Source organism: Salminus brasiliensis, chromosome 4 (genome assembly GCF_030463535.1).
Source record: "Salminus brasiliensis chromosome 4, fSalBra1.hap2, whole genome shotgun sequence".
NCBI lineage: Eukaryota > Metazoa > Chordata > Actinopteri > Characiformes > Bryconidae > Salminus > Salminus brasiliensis.
In genome coordinates this window covers 22,051,521-22,072,907 of record NC_132881.1, presented here as the reverse complement: position 1 = coordinate 22,072,907, position 21,387 = coordinate 22,051,521, and the positions used below count along the sequence as shown (strand labels likewise).

The window sequence follows — 21,387 nt, the reverse complement described above, 5'->3', positions numbered from 1 at the left end:
ATGAGACAACTAATCCTGGTAATTGACAGAAGGGTTAAATTAGGGTGTGATTGCAACTGACCACCACCACTGCAAACAGTGATTGGAACTGACCACCGGGCTGACAAAGAACCCTTATTTCCTTTAAATGCACTATATTATTCTGTAGGTTTATGTTTACTCTGTTTATTTAAAATATTTAGTCAAATAAAGCACACTTTACGTGAAAAGACTGGTGCTAAGATACTGTACTACACAAGTACTCAGTAACTGCTGTGTATAAGCTGATTGCATATACCTATATGTCATAGCATGTTACATACCTCTGCACCTTATCCTTATCCCCACCACACGCATTCAGTAACGAGTGCTGTGTCAGCGCTGCACTGTCCTGTCGGTTTGCTGTGCCTCATGTCGGTCATATTTATCCATTTATACATATCTATTTATTGTACTGTACTGTTGTGGTACATGTAACATTTGCAAATTTATGTTGAACATGTACACTTTCTGTAGTGTGTATTGTATTGTGTTCCAATGTTGCACAAACTGGTCCTGCTTGGGCCAACTCTTTCCTTAACACTGTTCTGATGGTCAATAGCTGGAATGCATGCAGTCTGTCTTAAAACCTTTGGGGAGTAGGATTTATGTGCGGTAGAGATCTGGGGTGGATGTTAATGGGTCGCCACTTGGAGGTTGGAGAAGAGAATATAAGACCTTTGATGACTTAATTCTCTATGACTACATAAGCTTGCTCTATATATGAAATCCTGTGTTATGGGGGATTGGGTGTATAACGTATGGTGTATGTTTTTTCATAAAAATGTATCATAATAAAAGGCATTATAATGGAATCATTTAGATCCTTTTGAGATTTTATAGTTACATGTAATATATATCTTATCATAAAGGACTGTTGGAAGATAACTGGTGAGGAATGTTGTTAAATAACTGGATCTTTCTTTTAGTAAAGATGAGCCCCAAGTGCAACCCTCCCTACCCCACAGTAATTACACCACTCATGATCCATATGATTCATCCATTACATTCTGAACATTACACAACCTCACCTGCTAAAACTAATCCAGCTCACATGCGGCTTAGGACTCTACCCGAGACTCTTGAACACCGATGCCATTTTTTCAGACACTCAGCTGGTGGCGATATTGCTCCTTGTCACATTACAGAGGACGATAGGTGTGTCTGACTCTAGTCCTGAAAGGCCACAGCACTGCAGGGTTTTGCATTTAACACATCTGATTCAGCTCAGCAGCTAATACTCTATGAGTTATAAATTGTGGTGTTAGCAGAGAGAAAATAACCTCTGCTGGATTGTGGACCTGCAGGCATGACTTTGACACCTTGCAATGCAAGAAAAAGGTTGGTATGAAGATATAACTTGCAGCAGTGGGCAGCCAGCAAGAGATTTACCTTGACCAGCTGCGCGTCCTGACGAACGAGATGACTCTGAGATAACTGGTCTCGATTTACGATCCATGGGTGGCGGAGGACAAGAGGGGCGGTCAGTCGCTGATGAGGGTCGACGTGAAGCATTTTAGTCACAATGTCCTGTGAGAACAGAGTTTACAGACGACATTTCAGGAGATCAATACAACAATGAAACGCACCAGCAGTCCAGAGCGTTCTCTCTCGGGGAAAAAAAGTGCTCTAACCTTAGCAGCGTCAGACACCGTATCCCAGTTGCCCCCAGACAGGACATATTTGCCACTGCCTATTCGAGCCAAGATTTCCTCCGGGGTGTCATCAGGTCCGTTGGCAAAGGGTGTGAATCTGCCAGGAGAGAGTGTGCGAAAGGTTGAGAGTGTGAAAGCACATTTTCTAGAGTCTTTCTGGTGAAACAAGGTGAGCGAGATCACAGAAAACACATTATTTCTCTATGTTTTTTTTAAGCCCATTTCCTAGCTGCTATTTTTAGTCACCACATGTGGCCAGGTTGAACGGGATGAAATGCAGCTTTTCAGATGTCCTGATTACAGAGATTTAAAGCTCAACAAACAGGCAGGAACATTAAATTGTTGAGCGTGGCTCGATTCCCGATAGCACAGTTACACCGTGTGCTGACCGCTGATTTGACCCGGGCTCACCCTATAATCCCGCCTGCCGCAGAAATGTGTCCTCGCATGAGCGTCAGCAGGCAGGAGAAAGCTAGTGTTTTCACTAGGAAGATGGGTCAGCGGCAGATTTTAGCTAAAGTATGGACAGGTGTTGCACAAATGGTTTTGAGGCCGAGTCACTCCCACAAAGCCTGAAGCTGTTGACGTGAGAGCATATTTCAAAATGTCTGCGCTATGATGATGAAAATTCACATATTTTAAGTACACACAGTATTCCAGCATTGCATAAAAGTTCTGTAGTACAATAAATACATGAACAAAAGTATGTGGACACCCCTTCTACTGGGTGCCGGCTTGAGTTTCATAAATCCTGCTCACTACAAGCAGCCCAAAATGTGTGTCCAAACATGAATGTTTATCAGCGAGTGCAAAAGCCCCATTCAAGATTTGTGTTAAGTAATCTCTCTAGATAATAAGTTGGGTCAATCTTCTATAGGTCATTTAATATAAATATATGTATGTGAGTTTGTGAAAACAGTCAGGTAGTGACACTTAGCTGGCTATGAACTATGTGCCACTGTTTGCATGTCTGTCTTCACGACTGCTTTCATACCCTTATTGCATTTTTACTATCATGTCTTTCTTGTACTTGGTACTAGGATTGCCAACAATCCAATGGCCCTCTGTCTTTGATTGAAACACAAATCCAATGCCCCTCCTAATGACTGAAACACTTATTCAGATAGACAGTCATATTATATTTTACATTTTTGTATCCATTTCTAATAGCATTCTACTCTGAGGGCCACAATACAGTAAGGCTTAGTGTGTTTTTCCTGGTGCTGATTCACTGACTCAGCTCAAGAAGGACTTAACCATGAGCTAATGAGGGAGGACACTAAATCCTGTGGCACCGTGAACAAGATAAGTAACCTTACAATGCACTTCTCAGAGTCTGCAATGGGGATCAATACTGTACTGCAACCAATGTACAGGAAATGCATAAATTGAAGCATTACAGTAGCTGATTTAATTATTTTAAACTTTTTTTAATGTCATTATTGTTTTTACATTTTAGATAGACCTGGTAGAAGACATTACTTATCAGATAAATATATTTAAACACGGGGTAATATTTACTACATTTACTGTCAGCACTGTTCAACTGTTATTAAAATTCTGTTCAATCCAGTACATTTACTTTAGGAGAAGAAATAGTATGTGTTAACAGGTGTGTAAAACCAGTTACTCACCCTGCAAGCATGGTATACAGCAAGATTCCCAGACTCCAGATGTCACAAGCAGCATCGTATCCCTGCTTCTTCAGAACCTGCAGAACACACAGGCTATTTGCGTCACTTCACAGCATGGCACTGCATAATGGCAGTTACAGCTGCATTCAGTGGTATCATGTTTCTGCTATTATTCCTTTTGACTGAAGCAAACAATCTTAACAAGAGATGTTAATTATCAACTAATGAGTTACTGTTGTGTGATGGTGGGCTTTTATCTCAATATTTTCCGAAAGTGTATTACAAACTATTACAACCCTGTTATTTAAAAAAAAAAAAAAAAGATGCTCTGGTTTTTATCACAATGTATCACAGACGCTGCACAGAATAGAATAGTCATAACTAACAAAAACAACTTAGTGTTGAGGTCCTCTTGTTGCTTGCTTTCAGCACAGTGTGAGTTTTATTTTCTGAAGAAATTGTAGCCTGTTAGCTTTTAGCTTTGCGCCCACTTGCTTTACTGGATTTGGCTTTCTCAGGTCTTACTGATAAAAAAAAATTAAAAATCCCCTCTAATGTGTGTTCAGCTCCAATTTGGTAGTCAACTGAGGTAGTCTAAGCTGTTTTCAAGGAAGCAGACACTGGAGAGAAAAAAATAGTTTAAAGCGGTTGGCCTTAGCTGTTAGCCTAGCACAAATACCTGCTCTGCTTTCACTTCGTTGCATGCAGAGTTTGATCTCTGCTTCTGTGGACACTGCCACAGAACAAGCTGTGGCCTGAATCACAGGTGATCTGCTGCTTTTCAGTACAAACAACTGCATTTTACAGTGTCAAAAGGTATATGCTAGTGGGTTGGCTGTATGTAAATTTGTGGGGCATAAATAATAGGTCATGGCTGTTGACCTCCTAATTCCTTTATTCCAATGAGTTTAGAAATTTTGCATTTTACGTTTTACAGCACTGTTTTGTTATTACAGGATTTTCTTTTGAATCAGGACACAGCTGTGTTTTACGCCACTTACAAATTCTCCTTTTTGAGCACTCCATTCTAAAAAAAATTGTACACAACTAACACAGCTTGTTTAGATTGGAATGTTTTTTTTTTTGTTACACGAAATGGAACCTTATATAGTACAGTAAATGTTAAGCTGGAAATGTATTTGATATGTATATATTTTGAGTTGTTCTACAGCATCCTGGAACTCACTTCCACTGTAGATAACTAATATTAGCCAATATTGTTCTGGTAATAATGATGTTGAATGAATGAACAGCTCTACTTGAAGTATATTGTGACATGTTGATTCGAGTTGTTTTCTGCTTTTTTTGGACTCAAATGTTTATACCTTCCTTCTGGCTCTTACATAAAGATTCTGTTAGACACCCACAAGAAATAGCAGTGCTAGAAAGAACTGAGAATGGTTCAATACCTCTGGTGCCACAAAGTTAGCAGTGTAGCAGGGGGTCATGAGGAGGCCGTTTTCAGCTCGCAGTTGTTTGGCAAAGCCGAAGTCGCAGATCCTGATGGACTCTGGGTCTCCCGTCTCATCCACATACAGGATATTGCTAGGCTTTAGGTCTCGATGTACGACCTTGACAGGAACAAAGCCACAGCAATGGCAATAAAATGAAACAATATGATGCAACATATGCAAATGCACAGGGTTTTTAATACTTCACCAGCTGTTTACTGAATAAATGCAGCAAAGCAGGGATATGTACTGATGTACTGCACTAATGAAAGGTCACTGATGAACCAAGTATTTGAGCCTATATATGGACTGTTGTCCATCCGTTTCTCTGCATACTTTGTTCTTCAATGGTCAGGACCCCACCGGACCACCGTAGAGCAGGTAGTATTTGGGTGATGAATTATACTCAGCACTGACTGACAAGGGGGATTTTGTTGGAGTGTGTTGCACTACTAGAGATGGATCAGACACAGCAGTGCAGTTTTTAAACACTGAGAAAAGTCAGAAATATTCAGCCAACAGCGTCCTGTGGGCAGTGACCCATGGGCAGCGTCCTGTGACCCCAGATGAAGGACTATCACAAATTGCGCAGCAACGGATGACCTTCTGTCTCTGACTTTACATCTACAAGGTGGACCAACTAGAGCGTTTGATAGAGTGAACAGTGAATAGACACAGTGTTTAAACACTCCAGCAGCACTGCTGTGTCTGATTCACTCATACCAGCACAACACACACAAACATGAAGTCAGTGTCACTGCAGTGCTGAGAATAATTAAAGATGAATAATTATTTTATTAATTAATAAAATAAAAAAATATATATATATACATATATGGGCTACTGCTATAAATTGGGGGCTACTGTGTAATCTAAAACAGGCTGATAAAGTCTGATTCTAACGTGTGTGGGGGTGTTTGGCATTGAAAAAAAGAAGAGAGAACAGACCCCCTGTGAGTGTAGATATTCCACGGTCTTTGTGATCGTGCACAGCACGGCTGAAGCCTCTCGCTCTGAGAAGCCTTTCTGACGTAGGATTCGGTCCAGCAGTTCCCCTCCTCGCATCAGCTCCATCACCAGGTACACAAATTTCCCATCATCATAGACCTGCGGGACAACACACAACACAGTGCTCTCTCACTCTCTCTCTCCCTCTGGCTCACTGCAGCACAGCACTCAGGGCAAGACTCCAGGCAGCAGAGTAAAGGGCTTACGCAACTAAAACAGCATTTTAAAAATGAGGGTCAGTCACAGTGTAATTTAGGTAGCGTAGAGAGGAGAAGGCTCCTGAGGTTAATGACTATTGAGTAATTGAGTCATACTGATTTGCTTAAGTTAGAAAAAGCATTTCAGCACAGTGAGAGAAAATGCAGCAAGTACCTCCTTATGTGCATAGGCACATACAGTATCCACTCAAAAATTGAAAAGTTTGGAATCAACTTTATTCAACTTCTGTTCTTTAATATAAAAAACAGAAGGAACATAAAATAACAAAATGGCAATGCAGGTTCAACGTATTTCAGAACATTTAATTATCTGTGCATTCACTGCAATAGAATCAACATCCTTCATTCTCTAATTTGTGCAACTGGAAGTAATTATGAGTAGTAAAAGTTTTTTTTTTTTTAAATAAACCTGAAATAAGACAATTATGTATTTAATACATTTGTATTTAGCCACAGGAGTACAAAATCTAGAGTGCATAATATAATAATAATAATTATTATTATGTTTTTTTTTTACTCACATCTTTCAGGGTGATGATGTTTGGGTGCTGTCCATATCGCAGAAGGATTTCGATCTCCTCGGACGGGTCCTTTTTAGCTTTGTCAATGATCTGAAATAAAGCCAAAACGTGTCACAGCGCTTCAGAAAATGCTTCCAGAAAATGACAGTAGTGGCAGCAACTTGTATGTGAGAAAATGTATGAAAAGTGCCACTGAAAGAAAGTTATTAATGCCATTTAATCCTATTTCGAGTTCTTCTCAGCTGAAGTTAGACTATTCTGCCAAAAATGAGAGGATCACAGCAAGAAGAAGTCCAAATTCTCTTACTTTAACTGCATATTCCACACTGGTGATTCGATGAATGCAGCGTTTGCAGACTGAATATGAGCCGACGCCGATGTCCTCCTTTATTTCATAGCCGTCAGTGAAATGGATGTTGCTGCCGTGGAGTTGCTGAAACAAAGCACGAAACGGGAAAGCACTTAGACAAGAAGCATGTCTTACTGTCTGAACAAAAAAAAAAAAAAACCCTGCTTATATGGGCAATTCACTTCCATGAAGCCTGAGACATGGCATTTTCACATTAGCAAGCATCATAATCTTGAAGCTACAGACTGGAAAAAGCTTCTAAATCCTTCCATATTTTCAGAAGGATTTTTGCACTCTTTTTTAATTCCCTTGGAAGATATGGTCCTCCGTTTCCTATAAACATTCAATTCCAAGCATATCCCTTGCTTCACACTGAGTCACAGTATGGAGAAATGCAAGCATGCAATGAAATCCCCTTTCTATGGAGGAAAGGAACAAATAATGTACAGAGCATGCAGCTGTTTCTAGGGGAATCCAACGAGCAATCCGGTGGGTCTAAAAATCGATATGGATTCATGGCAGGGTTTTAACTGCCTCATGTTGTGTGTGTTCAGTAGAAGGATATAGATGACTTCAGCATGATGTCAGTTGTTCAGACAGATCAGAACATCTGGCCCCGTCAGTCATCCCAAGATCCATGTGTTCTTCCAAATCAATAGCCTTCACTCCACCTAGATACTTCAGTGGATTTACTCCCCTAGGTAGGATACATTTGGCAGAATCAGATCAGCTTATGCAATAGGAGTCTGTTTTTTTCTCCCTTGTCTTACTCCTTTTTTCCTGAGGCATGCATAGGTGAGTCTCTGAGGAATAAGGTCTGAAAAGGCTGCCTCTGCAATGCCAGCTCAAGGTCAGACTCAAAAACACTTCTTTAGTGACTGAAGATGAAGGTTGCACCAATTAATACTGCGAATAAAGGTGAAGGTTAATAGGTCTTTTCATTAAAGTAAAGGCATAAATAATCTCATAATCTGCTGTTATAAACTATTTAGGTTTATTTAGCAGGTAAATAAATGTCATAGCTGCATATTAGCTAGATGCTGACCTCCTGCAAACATATTTCACATAGCACTGCCAAAATGTGGTACAGTAGGCTAGTACAGTAACACATATTGAACATTTGTTTCATTTGTTTAAGGCTTAAATATTAAACAATAATCCACATATGATGATTCTGCAATAGGCTAGATAAGGTACTTTTTTGCTAGCCTTCTGCATGCTTCTGCACATTGCCAGAAAACTATAATGTGATGTTTTTGTAGATGGAAAAAGTACAAGAGCACTTCTAGTTAAAAATGCATGCCGCTTTACATCACTGTGCATTCCTTGGAAACAGAAATATGCAAAATCATGACAGTGACATAATGTGCGCTATGAATGTAATGCTAACTTTTAAATGTTGATGTAGTTTGCAAAAAGATTACACTATCAGTCAACAAGTGCTTGTTGTTTTCATATTCAAGGAGTCACTCCAAAAAAATTTATATAAAAAAACAGAAGGAAATCTCTTGAAGTCACTTGACTTCATGCTCTCAGACATGAAGCTTTATCCTCTACACATGTGTGATTTAAGCCTTAGTTAGCTGGAACACGGTCCACGCTGTGGTTCTTAGCATGCTGACTAACTTATCTAAGCCTAGAAAGCCAGCTACGAGTCCAAACATGGCAGACATTTCAGAGGTTCTCATATCTCCTTTCTGTTACACACACCACCTTCAACTTCGCTCTCTCAGACACAAGTTTTTCTCTGCAGCATTTGTGTAGCTCAGCAGTCTCATCCATACTGTCCCTATATTTCCACATCTCAATTTGTTGTCCACGGCATTATCTGAGCGTCCTAACTCCTCAACCCACTCAATCACTTAATGATCTGTGCGGCATATTGCATTGTCATGTTAGCCTTTCAAGTCATTTTGTGTGGTTATTCACAAAAAAAAAAACAAGGGACATGTCTCTCTCAAATAGTTGCTAAACATCAACGAATGACGTGCACCAGTCCATATGTTCATGAATCAAGTGAATCCAAAGGACCCTGGTCCTGGAATCTCCCTGCCCTTTACACGGCAGTGTTTTTCTGCTCTATCCCAACCACCTGGAGCTCAACAGACTTGTTAATTAGCTGATTAGATGGAATAAGCTAGAGTAACACGTTAGAGCAGATAAACCACGATATAAAAATAGCTATGTTGGGGATCTCCAAAACCAGGATTGGGAATAACTGAAATAAAAATAGTTTATTTTCCACATTTTCAGTCAGGGTGTGGTAGATTTGTCTAAGCGGATATAGTCGAGCTCACCTGTACAATGGGGTTGACTGAGTTCTGCCTGGTATCTGCTATCGACTGCTCTGGCCTCAGGTTAGTGGCCACAAAGCTGAAGCCTCTGAAAAGCTGATGGGCGTTAGCACTGGGAGGAACGCCGGGTGAGTCTGTAGGCAGAGCGCACACACACACACACACACACACACACACACACACACACACACACACACACACACACACACATATATATATTAACACTTAAAAAGACAACTAGGACACAGACTCTCTATGGACGGAAACTCACAATTGATCTGTTGTGAGTGGTATAAATTGACTTTGTAGAAGGTCATTCTCACTGTACAGATCCGGCCTGAAGGCTCTGGCTTTGAAAGCATGACTGGCTGCTGGCTTTGAAAGCATGCAAAACTATGACCGGTGCGCTCCTGTTATTAGTCTGTTACGTCAGGGTAAATAACATCAAACTCCAGGTCTAGACGGTGGAGTGAGTGCTGCAAAGTTTCTAGAAATAAAGCAATTAAAAAAGCCTTAAACTGATGCATTACTTACAGCTTTTCTACACGATAAGAACTGTCAAGTACAGAAAGGCATTTTCCTATTTTAGAGTCCTTTGAGAAGGGCTTCATGGTATTTTAACTCAGTGGGCTACCAACCCCATGTGCCTGCTTCTGCCTGTTCTTTTGAAGATTTCTTTATAAGGCTTTATCCTGTAAACAGGCTTGCAAGGAAATGAAAATCGATTCATATAAAAGGGCATGAATAGATGATCAAATATTAAGAGATGTAATCAGCATAAATGCTCATTTAGTAAATAAGAAGAAAATGGGACTGGCCAGTTGCAGAACTATGGAAATGGCATTTGGAATCATAGTGACTTACAAGATGTCACAGAGCTTAATACCAGTGAGGCAATTTGCATATCATATCATGTAACCTTTCAGAGCAAATGAAGACAAATCTTCACAATTCGGATATTCATTTACGGTGTATAGATACACCACAATTTGTCAATGTTATGAATGTGACAAACTAGGTAAGTCTTTATAATATATATATATATATATATATATATATATATATATATATATATATATATATATATATATATATATATATATTATATATCAGTGAAAGCTTGTCCGTTTACTCTGTAACAGAGAGCAGATCTCCTGCACCAGAGTTCTTTTGAATGAACCCCAGCATTCTTTACCTGAAGATCTACATAATTTCAGGTGTTCGGAGCATGTGTCGTTAATTTAATCGTCTTCTCTATTGTTTTTTTTTTATATTTTTCAAACTAATAATAGACTAGAACAACTGTACAAAAACTAAAAATATTAGTTCAACGGATAGAAAAAGTAATAAAAAGTGGCACATGAGTGAAAACGTAAGGTTTTCATAATGTCTGCACTTAAATTATTGCAATATTCAAAAATAATAGGATGGGATTACAACCCAGCTACTGTTTAGCTTTAAAATGGGCTGATTTAGGCTCAACTAGCACTACATGAAAATATAAATAAACTGACATACATTAATCATGTTGTTTTGTCTGAGTAAAATATAGCTATTTTTGTTCTTATGCTCACAAGGCTGACAAAGCTTTACTGTGCACAGTTCACTGCAAGTAATTTCACTGCTGCACTTTAGAAGCAGTTACCTGTTGGTGTGCGGGAGGTGAATTCAGGGTCAAAATGGAAGGTGTCCTCTGGTCTGCCCACTGCTGGTTTGAAGGGAGGTTTGATTTCTTTTCTGTACAATTTCTGTTATATGACAAGACACAAACAGAAATTGTAAAAATTCCAAAAAAGATCTCCACTGTCTTTTAAGGTGTAGTCTGATCGGTCGACCTACTACAGGTGTACGTCTCAGTTAACATGACCTGACTGGAAAATATTACAACACGATTATCAAAACATTATCTACTGTTTAATTTCTGTAAAAACAAATCGACTTGTGCTTGCGTTATCTAGGAGAAAACATACAGAGTGCCCCTCTTTATCATCTCAGGTCAAACAGTTTGACCTCAGCAATTTTTCATTACAGCCCATTACACTAAAATCACCCTTCAATTAGTGTTACCAAGAAGGCTACCTAAAGTGAACTGCTAGCTGCCAGACAGTAGAAATAAGGTGTGCTAGGAATGCTATGCTTCTGCATTTTTTTTTTAATGAATGCACATTTACTTGTTCATTAAATGTAGTTAGTGTTAGCTATAAGCCTGTGTAAAACACATTTTTGGCTCAGGCCAAACTGACACTTGCGGTCCATTTCTTAGTTTGGCCCTTTAAGAGCTCTTACAATGCTATTTGGACTCATCAGCAAATCCTTGTACTGCAGAATAGAACCAATCAGACTGAGGGGATATAAATCAAGTACAATCACAAGAGTCTGCTCTAAATGCACACTTGTAAATCTAGTGCCCTTGAAGACTCTGGTCTGCACAGTGCTGACTTGGTGGAAGGCTGCAGGGCTTAAAGTGGCCACAGTGACTCACCATTTTCAACAAGTTCAACATGAGCAGCTGAAGTTTTAAGGGTTAAAAAGGCAATTTCGAAGCCGGAGAAGAAAAGTAGCTCAAAGGTAGAAAATGACGGGGGAAAGTGCAGACTGTCACATAGAAAACAAAAATAAAAACAATCTCGCTAGAGACCATTCTCAATTCAACCTGAGAGTAAGAGGTTTATGTAAGACCTGTGTGTGTGTGTGTGTGTGTGTGTGTGTGTGTGTGTGTGTGTGTGTGTGTGTGTATGTGTAAGAAGGAGATGTTCAATTTATCCTTTCTGGCAAAATTACAATTCACTAGAACTGAAGACAGCAGTCAAGAGCTCACACTCACATTCCAGTCTATAGTTGCGAAGAAGTGATGTCTTTTGATTTCCTCCACTCCATCGGGTCCAGCCCCTGTGGATTTAACCAAAAGCCTAAGATCAGTAAATAGTATCCCAACATTCTCCAATAGTGCTGAACAAGGACTGAGATTAGCAGGACTAAGATTGAAGAAAGCCTTCCTTTTTTCCTCTCTTTTTTTATGCTTTTATGTCATGCTGCAAGCATAGTGACCAATCACTGTTCCAGACTGTGTTTTGGGCATGTTTTGGAGAACTGAGGCAGGCCCATTTGAAACAATAATACATTGTGCCTTTTAATCAGAATTTGTTTCCAATTTTACCCGATTTTCTTCCTAATTTGGAAGACCAGTTACCTGATCCTCATTCATGTGAACTCCCCCGATCACTAGGATCGCCCAACATTAAGAGGGTAACGACTAGCACGTCTCCTCTGACACATGTGAAGGCAGCCACCGCCTCTATACGAACTGTCTCTGATGTAGCATCGCTAAGTAGCCAGCGCGCTTGGAGGAAAGCTCTGAAACTGAAACGCTGACCAACAACACCCTAGGAGTTATGTGGGGAGAAAGAACCATCAACCCACCCCTGAGAGAGCAAGGCCAACTGAGCTCCCTCTGACTCCAGCTGCTGATGGAGAGTAGCATAAAGCAGAATTTCAACCAAACCAAAAAGTTTTCCAGAATTCTGGACAATATCTGTGACATTAAAAGGCTCAAAGAGCTAAAAGACTTTTCCTGACAAACAGAAAAATGCTCTGTTTCAATAGCCTTCACTGCATATTACTAGACTTCAAGCAAATTTCTCGCCACAGCTTTTTGTTAGTTTAAAGTTTTCATGTTAGCTGACATCAGCTTTCATTCACCATTATCCACAGGAGCACAGTTTTACAGCGTTATCTCTTACTTTGCCTCTTTTTAGTAGCCTAAAGCAAAAGCTTTGATCATGATCCCCTTTGCCCAGTACGCACAGCAAGCTTAGGCTAACATGTGGGTTTTCCTGCGCTACTGCTTCTTCAGTAGTAACAGGTGAAAGAGGAGATGCCTGCGCATGAGCTGACAGCTAATGCAAGGCTGACGCATGTCTGGCTGCTCTTGGCAAGACGTCTCTGCCGCATTTTCTTTCTGCCTCATGAATTATGTAGAGCGCCACTCAAATTCAATCGCAGTTTAGACAAACGGGCTGCAGTCATTCACCGGAAGGATTATCGACTCTTCCTGCCATGTCTGTTCGAGGGAGATGTCTGGCTTAATATGACGAAGGTGAAGACTCCTGTACTTTACTGGATTGAGAGTGGTCAACGGGGATTTAGTGTAGACACTGATACATGTAAAACATCAGTAATACTGCTGTGCCTGATCAGCTTGTACCACCTCACTACACATTATAATATTATGTCAGTATCAATGCTCTGCTTGAAATGATCCATCATCCAAATAATATTTAGTCAACAAAGATGCTGTGGTCAGAAACAGACCAGTAATGGATTTTCCAACAAGCTAGATTAATCTTTTTACTGCTTAGCATGAAAGGCAACATATAAATAAGGTTCTTTATGGAACCATAAAGGTAGGTTTATACATTTTCTTTATAAAACCAAATCTTCTGCGGCCTTGCTGAAAAAATCTGCGGCCCCTTTATTTTTAAGACTTGTGCGGGGAGCCAACAGATATCCCACAGATATATCTGGCTCTAAAAGGTTTATTTTTCATCACAATGTCCAGGGCAGGCACCTAGCCAGAACTTAACTGAAAAAAGCATAACTTGGAACACAACTGACATAATCTGAGCATCTGAGGTTGAGACTAACAGATGGGTAACAGTCTGTCAACCAACATATTAGCCAGGGAATAGAAGAAGCACAAGGCAGGGTTTTAAAACGGGTGGTGAATTCACAGTTTATTCCCATTAATAAGTGATAAATTGTGTTTCACTGAATGCCTCTGATAATTAACGTTCTGAGGGATGGTGTGCTGCGTCATGAAGAGAGTGTCATAGGCTTCAGATACTGTACCTAATCTGTTGGAAGGATTCCTTTTGAAGAGTGCTCGCAGTAAGCTTTGCACCTCTGAACTCAGGAACTGTGGCATGCCAAGCTTTGCCCTGAAAAAGCGGAATATCAACCACTGATCCGCCCACATATCATCCGAGTATTTGTGGGAAAAAGCAGTTTAAACCAATCTTACTTGAGAATAAGCGCCATAGTCTCTTTGCGGTCTTTGCCTTGAAATGGCAGGGATCCAGTCAGCATTTCGAACTGTGTGGGAGACAGTAAAACTGGCGTCAGTTTTTGAAGCTAGCAGGCTTGTTAGTTCTTTTATTTTTCCCCTTGCAGACGTTACAACAACAGCATACACTCAGCATCATTTCAGAGCAACAGCTCTCGCTGCAGCACAGCCGGCGTTCTCTCCCTGTGCCTAGAGTTATGTAATCTATTTTTCCCAGTGAGTGAGTGAGCATATTTTCAGGCAGTGCTGTGCTGTGGATACTTGGAGGTGGGCCAGCAGTTGCTAAATTTATCCACTCATTGTTCAATGCCATCTTTCAAGGGAAAACATTGAAATGACATCAGCCATGTACCGATGGTGGCACACATTATCACATTAACCACACATGGGAAAGACTAGCATGAAATCTAACCATTACTCTGTATTAGCAATCAGTGCAGACTTGGTTTATTTTTGCAGGCAGTGAAAAACACAAATGGGTACTTGCCCGCGGAGTACCAAGCCGCTCTGATTTAACTCTCTGACATTTAAGTCCTTTAATTCCTTAAAAGCTGCTGTCGTCGCTAGTGAGAGCTGTTGTTCCTATCTGCTCGGCTGGAGCCCAGCGCCACGCTAAATGTCATTTGGCCCAACAATGCCACTGAGTCATCAAGATGTTTAAGCTGAGGAAAATGAGAAATCTCAAAGGGCATATCCTCACTTCAGCAGAATCTTTTTGGTAGGACAAAAACATGCAAACAGTGGTATGCCATTCTCTCGAAAATACAAATGCTGAGTCGGTATTTATGTCTGAATATGTCTGCAAGGGTAGCTCTTTAGAGAGCGCTGCTGTTTTAGAGAGCAAGTTAGCTCCCATTACAAATCTCTGCATTGAAGTCAGTCATTAATTATAGAAGGAAGGAAGAGCAAGCTGAGAATTTTGTCTTGGAAAAATATTTAAATCAATAAGATATTTATTAACCATCACAGAAGATCACTAAAAGGTTCAAGTTTGTTTATTTCCAGTTTTGCAGTAGACTGGAAAGTTCATCCAGTGCATAAAACCAGTCTAAAGCTCTTTTTGGTTTAACTTGAGGTTAAAACACCTCAAGGCTTCTATAGTTATTATGTGGGAGCAATGCTGTTTCACAACCCCCAAAGACTCTTACCATTAAAACTCCGAACGACCACCAGTCAGCACTCTGTGTGTGCCCTCTCCTGTTGACCACCTCAGGAGCCATATACTCAATGGTCCCGCAGAAAGAGTATGCACGCTTGTCATGGTCTATTGCTTCTTTACTTAGGCCAAAATCTGAGACACCAGGGGAGATATTACAGAGGTCAGCAAAACAAACTGTTGAACCAGCATCAGAAAAGAGCAAAAAGAGAATGTTGCTTACCAGTGATCTTTATATGGCCGTCCTCATCAAGAAGAATGCTTAAAAAAAGGTAATCAAATATTTACTTACAACACCTTAAAAAGTTTAATTAAATTACAATTAATTAAATGGGTTGATTTTCTGGCATGGACCAGACTTTTAAATAAAGACACAAAGACACAAAGTCAAGGCCATTCCAAAAGCTCAGATGTTAGCCTGCTTTATCCCTTCCACAACCACCTGATGTATGTTTGAGGTCAATGTCCAGTTGGAACACTCAAATGTGTGCAAAACAGCCCCAGAGCATGTTGCCATCACCACCATGCTTAATAGTGGGTACAGTGTTGTTGGGGTAGAATGAGTCATCGTTAGTCCTCCAAATATCTTTGTCTCATCTGACCATAAAACGTCCCTCTAGAAGGTATTTGTCTTTGTTTTTGGCCTCAGTTGCTTGTCCTGAGTTAACGTTAGCTGAGCTTGAAGTTGGCAATTTCAGAGCAAGGGCCTTTTGCATGGATAGCAGCTTAGTACATAGCAATATAAATCTCAATGTAATGCTCTGGACAGTGACACTGGTGCCCCAGCTGCTTACAGTTCATGGCAAATCGTGCAAACCAATTGCCTCTCAGCTGATGGTGACAGTTTGGGTCTTAGCAAAGTGGCAACACCTTACCAACAATGGATATTGTGGATATCTATGATCAGCTTTCTCAGATCTGCGGAGAGCGACTTTTTCCAATTTACATTGCTGTGAAATTTATGTCCATGATGAGTGTATGTAAACTTTTAGCCACAACTTGTCTATAAAATTACTCACTTTTAAATGTACTATGAAAAGTGATGAATGTACTATGAAAGTAAAAACATTCAAGGATTCAAGTTGATCATATGTTGGAATCATTTACCAGTGTTTAGAATTACAAAGAAAAATAAGATTTCTTTCTAGACTCTAAACATCTATCTGATAAATGGTAATCATCTAGATTTAGTCCCAATTACAACAGATATTTACATTGACCCACAACTCTCATATCGCTGTATCCCAAATCATTATATAATTGTATGTGATATATAACTGTAAATGTAATATTATATATAAAATTATATAATATATATAATTAACTAAAGATTTAATTACAATGACAACATAAATGGGATTACTCTCAGGATGTTTAGCTTTAATACTTAAGTATATGTTCTGATACTAAAGCAAGTTTTAGGACTCTGCTGACTGCTGGACTTTGCCCAAGACTCTTGCGGGCTGATATGATTGAAGATGTGTTTGGAGTAGCATGATATCCTACGGGCTGCCTTTAGCCACATGTCATTAATCATTCAAAAAACGCCTGTGAGCACAGTGTCCAGGGCTCAGCTCTTCACCAAGCCCAACACTTGAGACTCCTTGTGCCCCTTTTTGTCCCAATCAGCGAAAAAATGAGCAGGGGCAGAGAACTCCTCCCTCACACTCTCAATAAGAATTACTTCATTATCTCTCTCTGATCCTCTCTCTTGAGAGCCAATTCAAAATACGAAGCCGCCTGCCGTTGTGCTATTGTTAGAGAAAACTGCAGAGCTCAGCTAAAAAGAAGACCATGTTTTTAGTGTTACTGTCTGCCAGAGCAGAGCAGAAGGTGTGGGTTTCAGTCTGCGAAAGGGGGAAAAAGCCCCGACAGTGATTCTAAATCCAGCCGAAGCAGCTGTTGAGTTAATCGCACCACGGCACCTGGATGCGTTTTTTTGTTCACGCAAAGATAAGCAGTGCTCTCTGAGTGGTTATATCACCCCAACTGAACTGAAGGATTCTGACATATGCTGAGGCACATTTAATCCAGAATCTGTTATATTGAAGCCTGAAGAGTTGAGGGTAAAAACTTTAGCAAGGAAAAGAGAAAAAAATCTAATTTACCATCTTTCTACAAATGCAGTTAAGCCAATTTGCTTCTTTAGTTTTGCACTGAATGTTAATATAGCCAATAGATAATGGAAGCTAATTCTCTCACAGCATGCAAACTGCAGCATGAGATCATCATACTGATAACTGATCAGGCTGACCAAGCCTGCAAACTATAGTTGTTTTCAATGTGACACATTTTTACTGAACCTTTCTCTTTGTACAGTCATTCTAATCTATAGTTACAACAGAAAAGACTGCACTTTACTACGGGTTATGCAAACAGACCATCACCAACTAAGTAACTACATATCTACACACACCCTGATTTGTGTCTGAAACAATGCTGGGATACAGGCAAACAAGAACAGAAACGACCCCAGCTAACATGTCCATGTGGGGCCTGTATGGGTAGCCCAACTGTGAACCAGAATGTTTCACAGGGTCAGTGATGGGCACCGGGGGGGTTAAAGACGGACCCATCTGAGTTGTATATTGTATATGGGGCCTAGATGGGACCCATGTCAGATTAAGGTGGGCTGTAACGATGATTGACCATTTGGGAAGCCCAGTAAAAACGCATGTACAAACCCACTTAGAGCCCATGCCCATCTGGAACCCACCAAGCCCACATTCCACCCATGTATGCCCAAAAGATCATGTTGGCTTGATCAGCACATGACACTGGCTGGTAGGAAGCAATACAGATGAGCCTTAAAGTTTGGTAATAGTTTGGCTTCCAACCCGGCAAACACAAAGAACCACTGGTGCTTAAAGGTGTAGCTGTGTAAGTAGTAAACTTCATGACAAATGATAAACGTTCTTTAGTTTCACTCACTTTTCAGGCTTCAGGTCACGGTAGATGATGCCCAAGCTGTGAAGATGATCCAGAGCTAAAGCCAGCTCAGCCAGATAGAACTTCACATCCTCTTCAGTGAACATTACCTGTGAGGAACAATGGACAGCAAAGAAAGAGAGGAGATGATCAGGCAGAATATTAGACCTTTTTATCAGTATTTAAATAAAAAGGTGATCCACACAGCTTAAGGAGCAATGTGACTAGTACATACAGTAGAAGATGAAGAATCTTTTATTTTTTTAAAGCCTTTACTCTCTCTCAGCTACACAGCTAATTTTAAACACTGGGAGATTTATTTAGCCTCTGCACAGGACGCATCAGGGGATAGATAGTGGCATATTGAGAAGGGAAAATTGTCTTGCACAGATTGTAACAAGTTCCAGGCAGGAGCACGGCAGCTGCTGCTGGCAGATGACTGAATCCACCACCAGCAGTAATTAATTTTCGTCTCCCTTCCTGAAGCGTACCTCTGCTCCAAGGACGATGATTAAATCAAAATTCACGTATCACGCCACAGAAAGTCGTCCCGAGTTCATCCAATCAATCTGCCTTCTTTTTATAGGAATCTGAATTACAAGCAATGCTAATGGGAGACCCCGCACTCCGGAGGGGTGTTGAAGCTGATTCTTATTTATTGGATAGCAGCAGCCCGCCAGCAACGGATTATCCACGTAGCATGGTGTAGAGGAAAGCTGCCACATGTAGTGCTCTGCTCTACTACATGTAAAATCATATAAATCAGCTCCTTAAGTAGCTGTAAGATGAGCATGAGGATAGCAGAGGTCAATAACACACAACTGATTTGCCTGGTCACACACGCTCTTATTATCCTCATATAAAGCTAAATTTATGAGGCATCAAATAGCCACCGGTCCAAATGTAATTAATCAGCAGAGGCTGTGCAATCTTACTAATAGAGAGTGAAGCTGGCAGTGAAGCTGGTATGGGTATGGAGGAAAAAAAAAAGGAGTGGGCAGTTAGCTGCCTGAACGAAAACAGCCACTGGCTCCCATTAATCACTGTCTAGAGAAAAACACTGCTTGAAAGGACTCTGGGTGGGGGCAGTTTATAACCAAGGAGCTGAAAATCTCAGCATTTTTCTGTGTGGTATGAGAATGCAATAATGACTGCATCTCTGAGGCCAGTTTGGAGTGAAGAACGCAGGCAATGCAAGCTGAGTGGGAGTTTCCCCAAAGAATTCTGTGCAAGCAAGCTCTATGAAACGCAGGCAGCAATAGCATAGATGGCACAGTGAACTCAAATCAGAGTTATTAAAAAAAAAAAAAAAGACTTCTTCTATTCTGTATCATCTTATGTTCTGTAGAACTGTGTCCTGTAAGTGACATCGCAGTGCAATAAAACCAACCTAATCGTAGATGGATTTTGCATGTTTGTGATATTTTTTGATAATAAGACAAACATTTAAATTATGTGTAAACATTATATTTTAAAACTTATAGAGAAAAAAATTCGCCATAGAGAAATATAGAGGGGAAAAAAGCATTGGAACATACTAGCTTTGTGGGTAGCGTCTAAGCTAAAGCTAACTGATTAGCTTGCAGTTAGCATGTTAACTCATGGGTGCAATGGAATGTCCACTCATCTGCGAGCACACCACCCTTCTCGGTCATTTAGGGGAAAAGAAAACAATTTGGGACTGGGGTGTTTTCTTTTTCTTAGTTTGATGTGACTATGCTACACTAAAAACCACCAATTTAGATCAGTGTTCAATCAATGAGCTCAAAAAATGAGTGTTCAAAAAATGAATACAAACATTAACCCAATGTTAATCTTACAGACAATGTGCCTTAACCTTTGTTAACTAGATTTGGTTAAAGCTCATTTGCATGTGCTGTTAGCAATTCATAACGCAACACCACCATTCAAAAAAACAACACGTGAATCTGGCTGAAGATATGGATTTAATTAATTTTAAAATAATGGTATTGTAAAATCATTAACACATTATTCACATTCTATTTTAACCCTTACAAGTTGTTATCAGAATCAGTAACAAATGTATGCTCATGTACAAGTTTGTCCGAATTATTTTTTTTATAATTTTGTAGAAAGAGTAAATTCAAAATTTTCAAATCAACATCATATTTGTGTTTATAAAGAGATGGTGATTTTTATTCTGATTTTTAATAGAAAATTAAAAAGTAATCCTTTTGCCAGGTTTTTGACATTTTTTCAAAATAAAAACAAAAAAAAGTAATCGCTTTTCACTTGTAATGGTTAAAGCTCGAAGAAAGAACAGCCCAGTAAATCAGAGCAATCTGATTTGCCACTTTGGTTCGGTCAGTCTTTTTAGACAGCAACCAGAAGTCAATTATTCTTTCCATCTTCTTTTATAATATTTGATAATGAAAATGCACTTCTGCCTTGAGTTCAAGATAGAGAAGATTGCAGGGTTCTAGGCGAGGTTAGCAACATAATATATTATTAGCGACTTTAGTCAGATATATGAAAGCTTAACGCTATAGGAAAACAACTTGCAATAGTTCCTATGAGATTACCAAGGCAACAAGTTATTCTTGGCAATCTATGCACTTAGATTAAGCGCCCTCTGCAATCATTAAGTGCACATTTGAAAAGAATCACTGCTCAGTCTCAGACTTGCGCTGGCATTAAGAGCTGTTAACTCTCACCCTTGATAACAATCATGCAATCAGAAGGACATCTCTGCATGTCTAATGCTTATTTCACTTTCATTTAGAATTCAGAAAGATTGGTTCTTCTATAAAAAAAGGTAGAGGATTTGCGGTGACAATAAGAGGGGGACTGTTAGAGTGCGGAATGACCTTGAGATGAGTAATATGAGCCGGTAAACATGCCTATCCATTTCAAAGCCCTCCATGCATACAGACTTACAATACAGCGTGGAACAAGGCCCTTTTCAAGAAATATAAGACGTACTGTTGTACTTCACTGAGGCGACAGACATTATTGTTCTTTAAAAATGCCACATGCCATACGAAACACCTCAATCCTGCAAATGCATATTCCACTTAGTGACAATCACAGACTTGACATCAATAATTTGCGGCATTTCTGCTGCATCTCTCA

At 39.9% G+C, this 21,387-nt stretch overlaps 1 protein-coding gene across 1 annotated transcript in view; it reads right to left on the bottom strand.

The window, feature by feature from the left end:
- Window positions 1-21,387, bottom strand: part of rps6ka2 (ribosomal protein S6 kinase, polypeptide 2) — a 41,120-nt gene that overhangs the window by 3,994 nt on the left and 15,739 nt on the right. The window contains exons 6-20 of the mRNA XM_072677615.1: window positions 18,298-18,404; window positions 15,590-15,627; window positions 15,359-15,501; window positions 14,169-14,239; window positions 13,997-14,085; window positions 11,973-12,037; window positions 10,794-10,896; window positions 9,152-9,282; window positions 6,813-6,938; window positions 6,506-6,595; window positions 5,707-5,865; window positions 4,717-4,878; window positions 3,308-3,384; window positions 1,653-1,770; window positions 1,411-1,548 (exon numbers count right to left, since the gene is read on the bottom strand). Coding sequence (XP_072533716.1) covers window positions 1,411-1,548; window positions 1,653-1,770; window positions 3,308-3,384; window positions 4,717-4,878; window positions 5,707-5,865; window positions 6,506-6,595; window positions 6,813-6,938; window positions 9,152-9,282; window positions 10,794-10,896; window positions 11,973-12,037; window positions 13,997-14,085; window positions 14,169-14,239; window positions 15,359-15,501; window positions 15,590-15,627; window positions 18,298-18,404 — 1,617 coding nt within the window. The remainder of the gene's footprint in view (window positions 1-1,410; window positions 1,549-1,652; window positions 1,771-3,307; window positions 3,385-4,716; window positions 4,879-5,706; window positions 5,866-6,505; window positions 6,596-6,812; window positions 6,939-9,151; window positions 9,283-10,793; window positions 10,897-11,972; window positions 12,038-13,996; window positions 14,086-14,168; window positions 14,240-15,358; window positions 15,502-15,589; window positions 15,628-18,297; window positions 18,405-21,387) is intronic.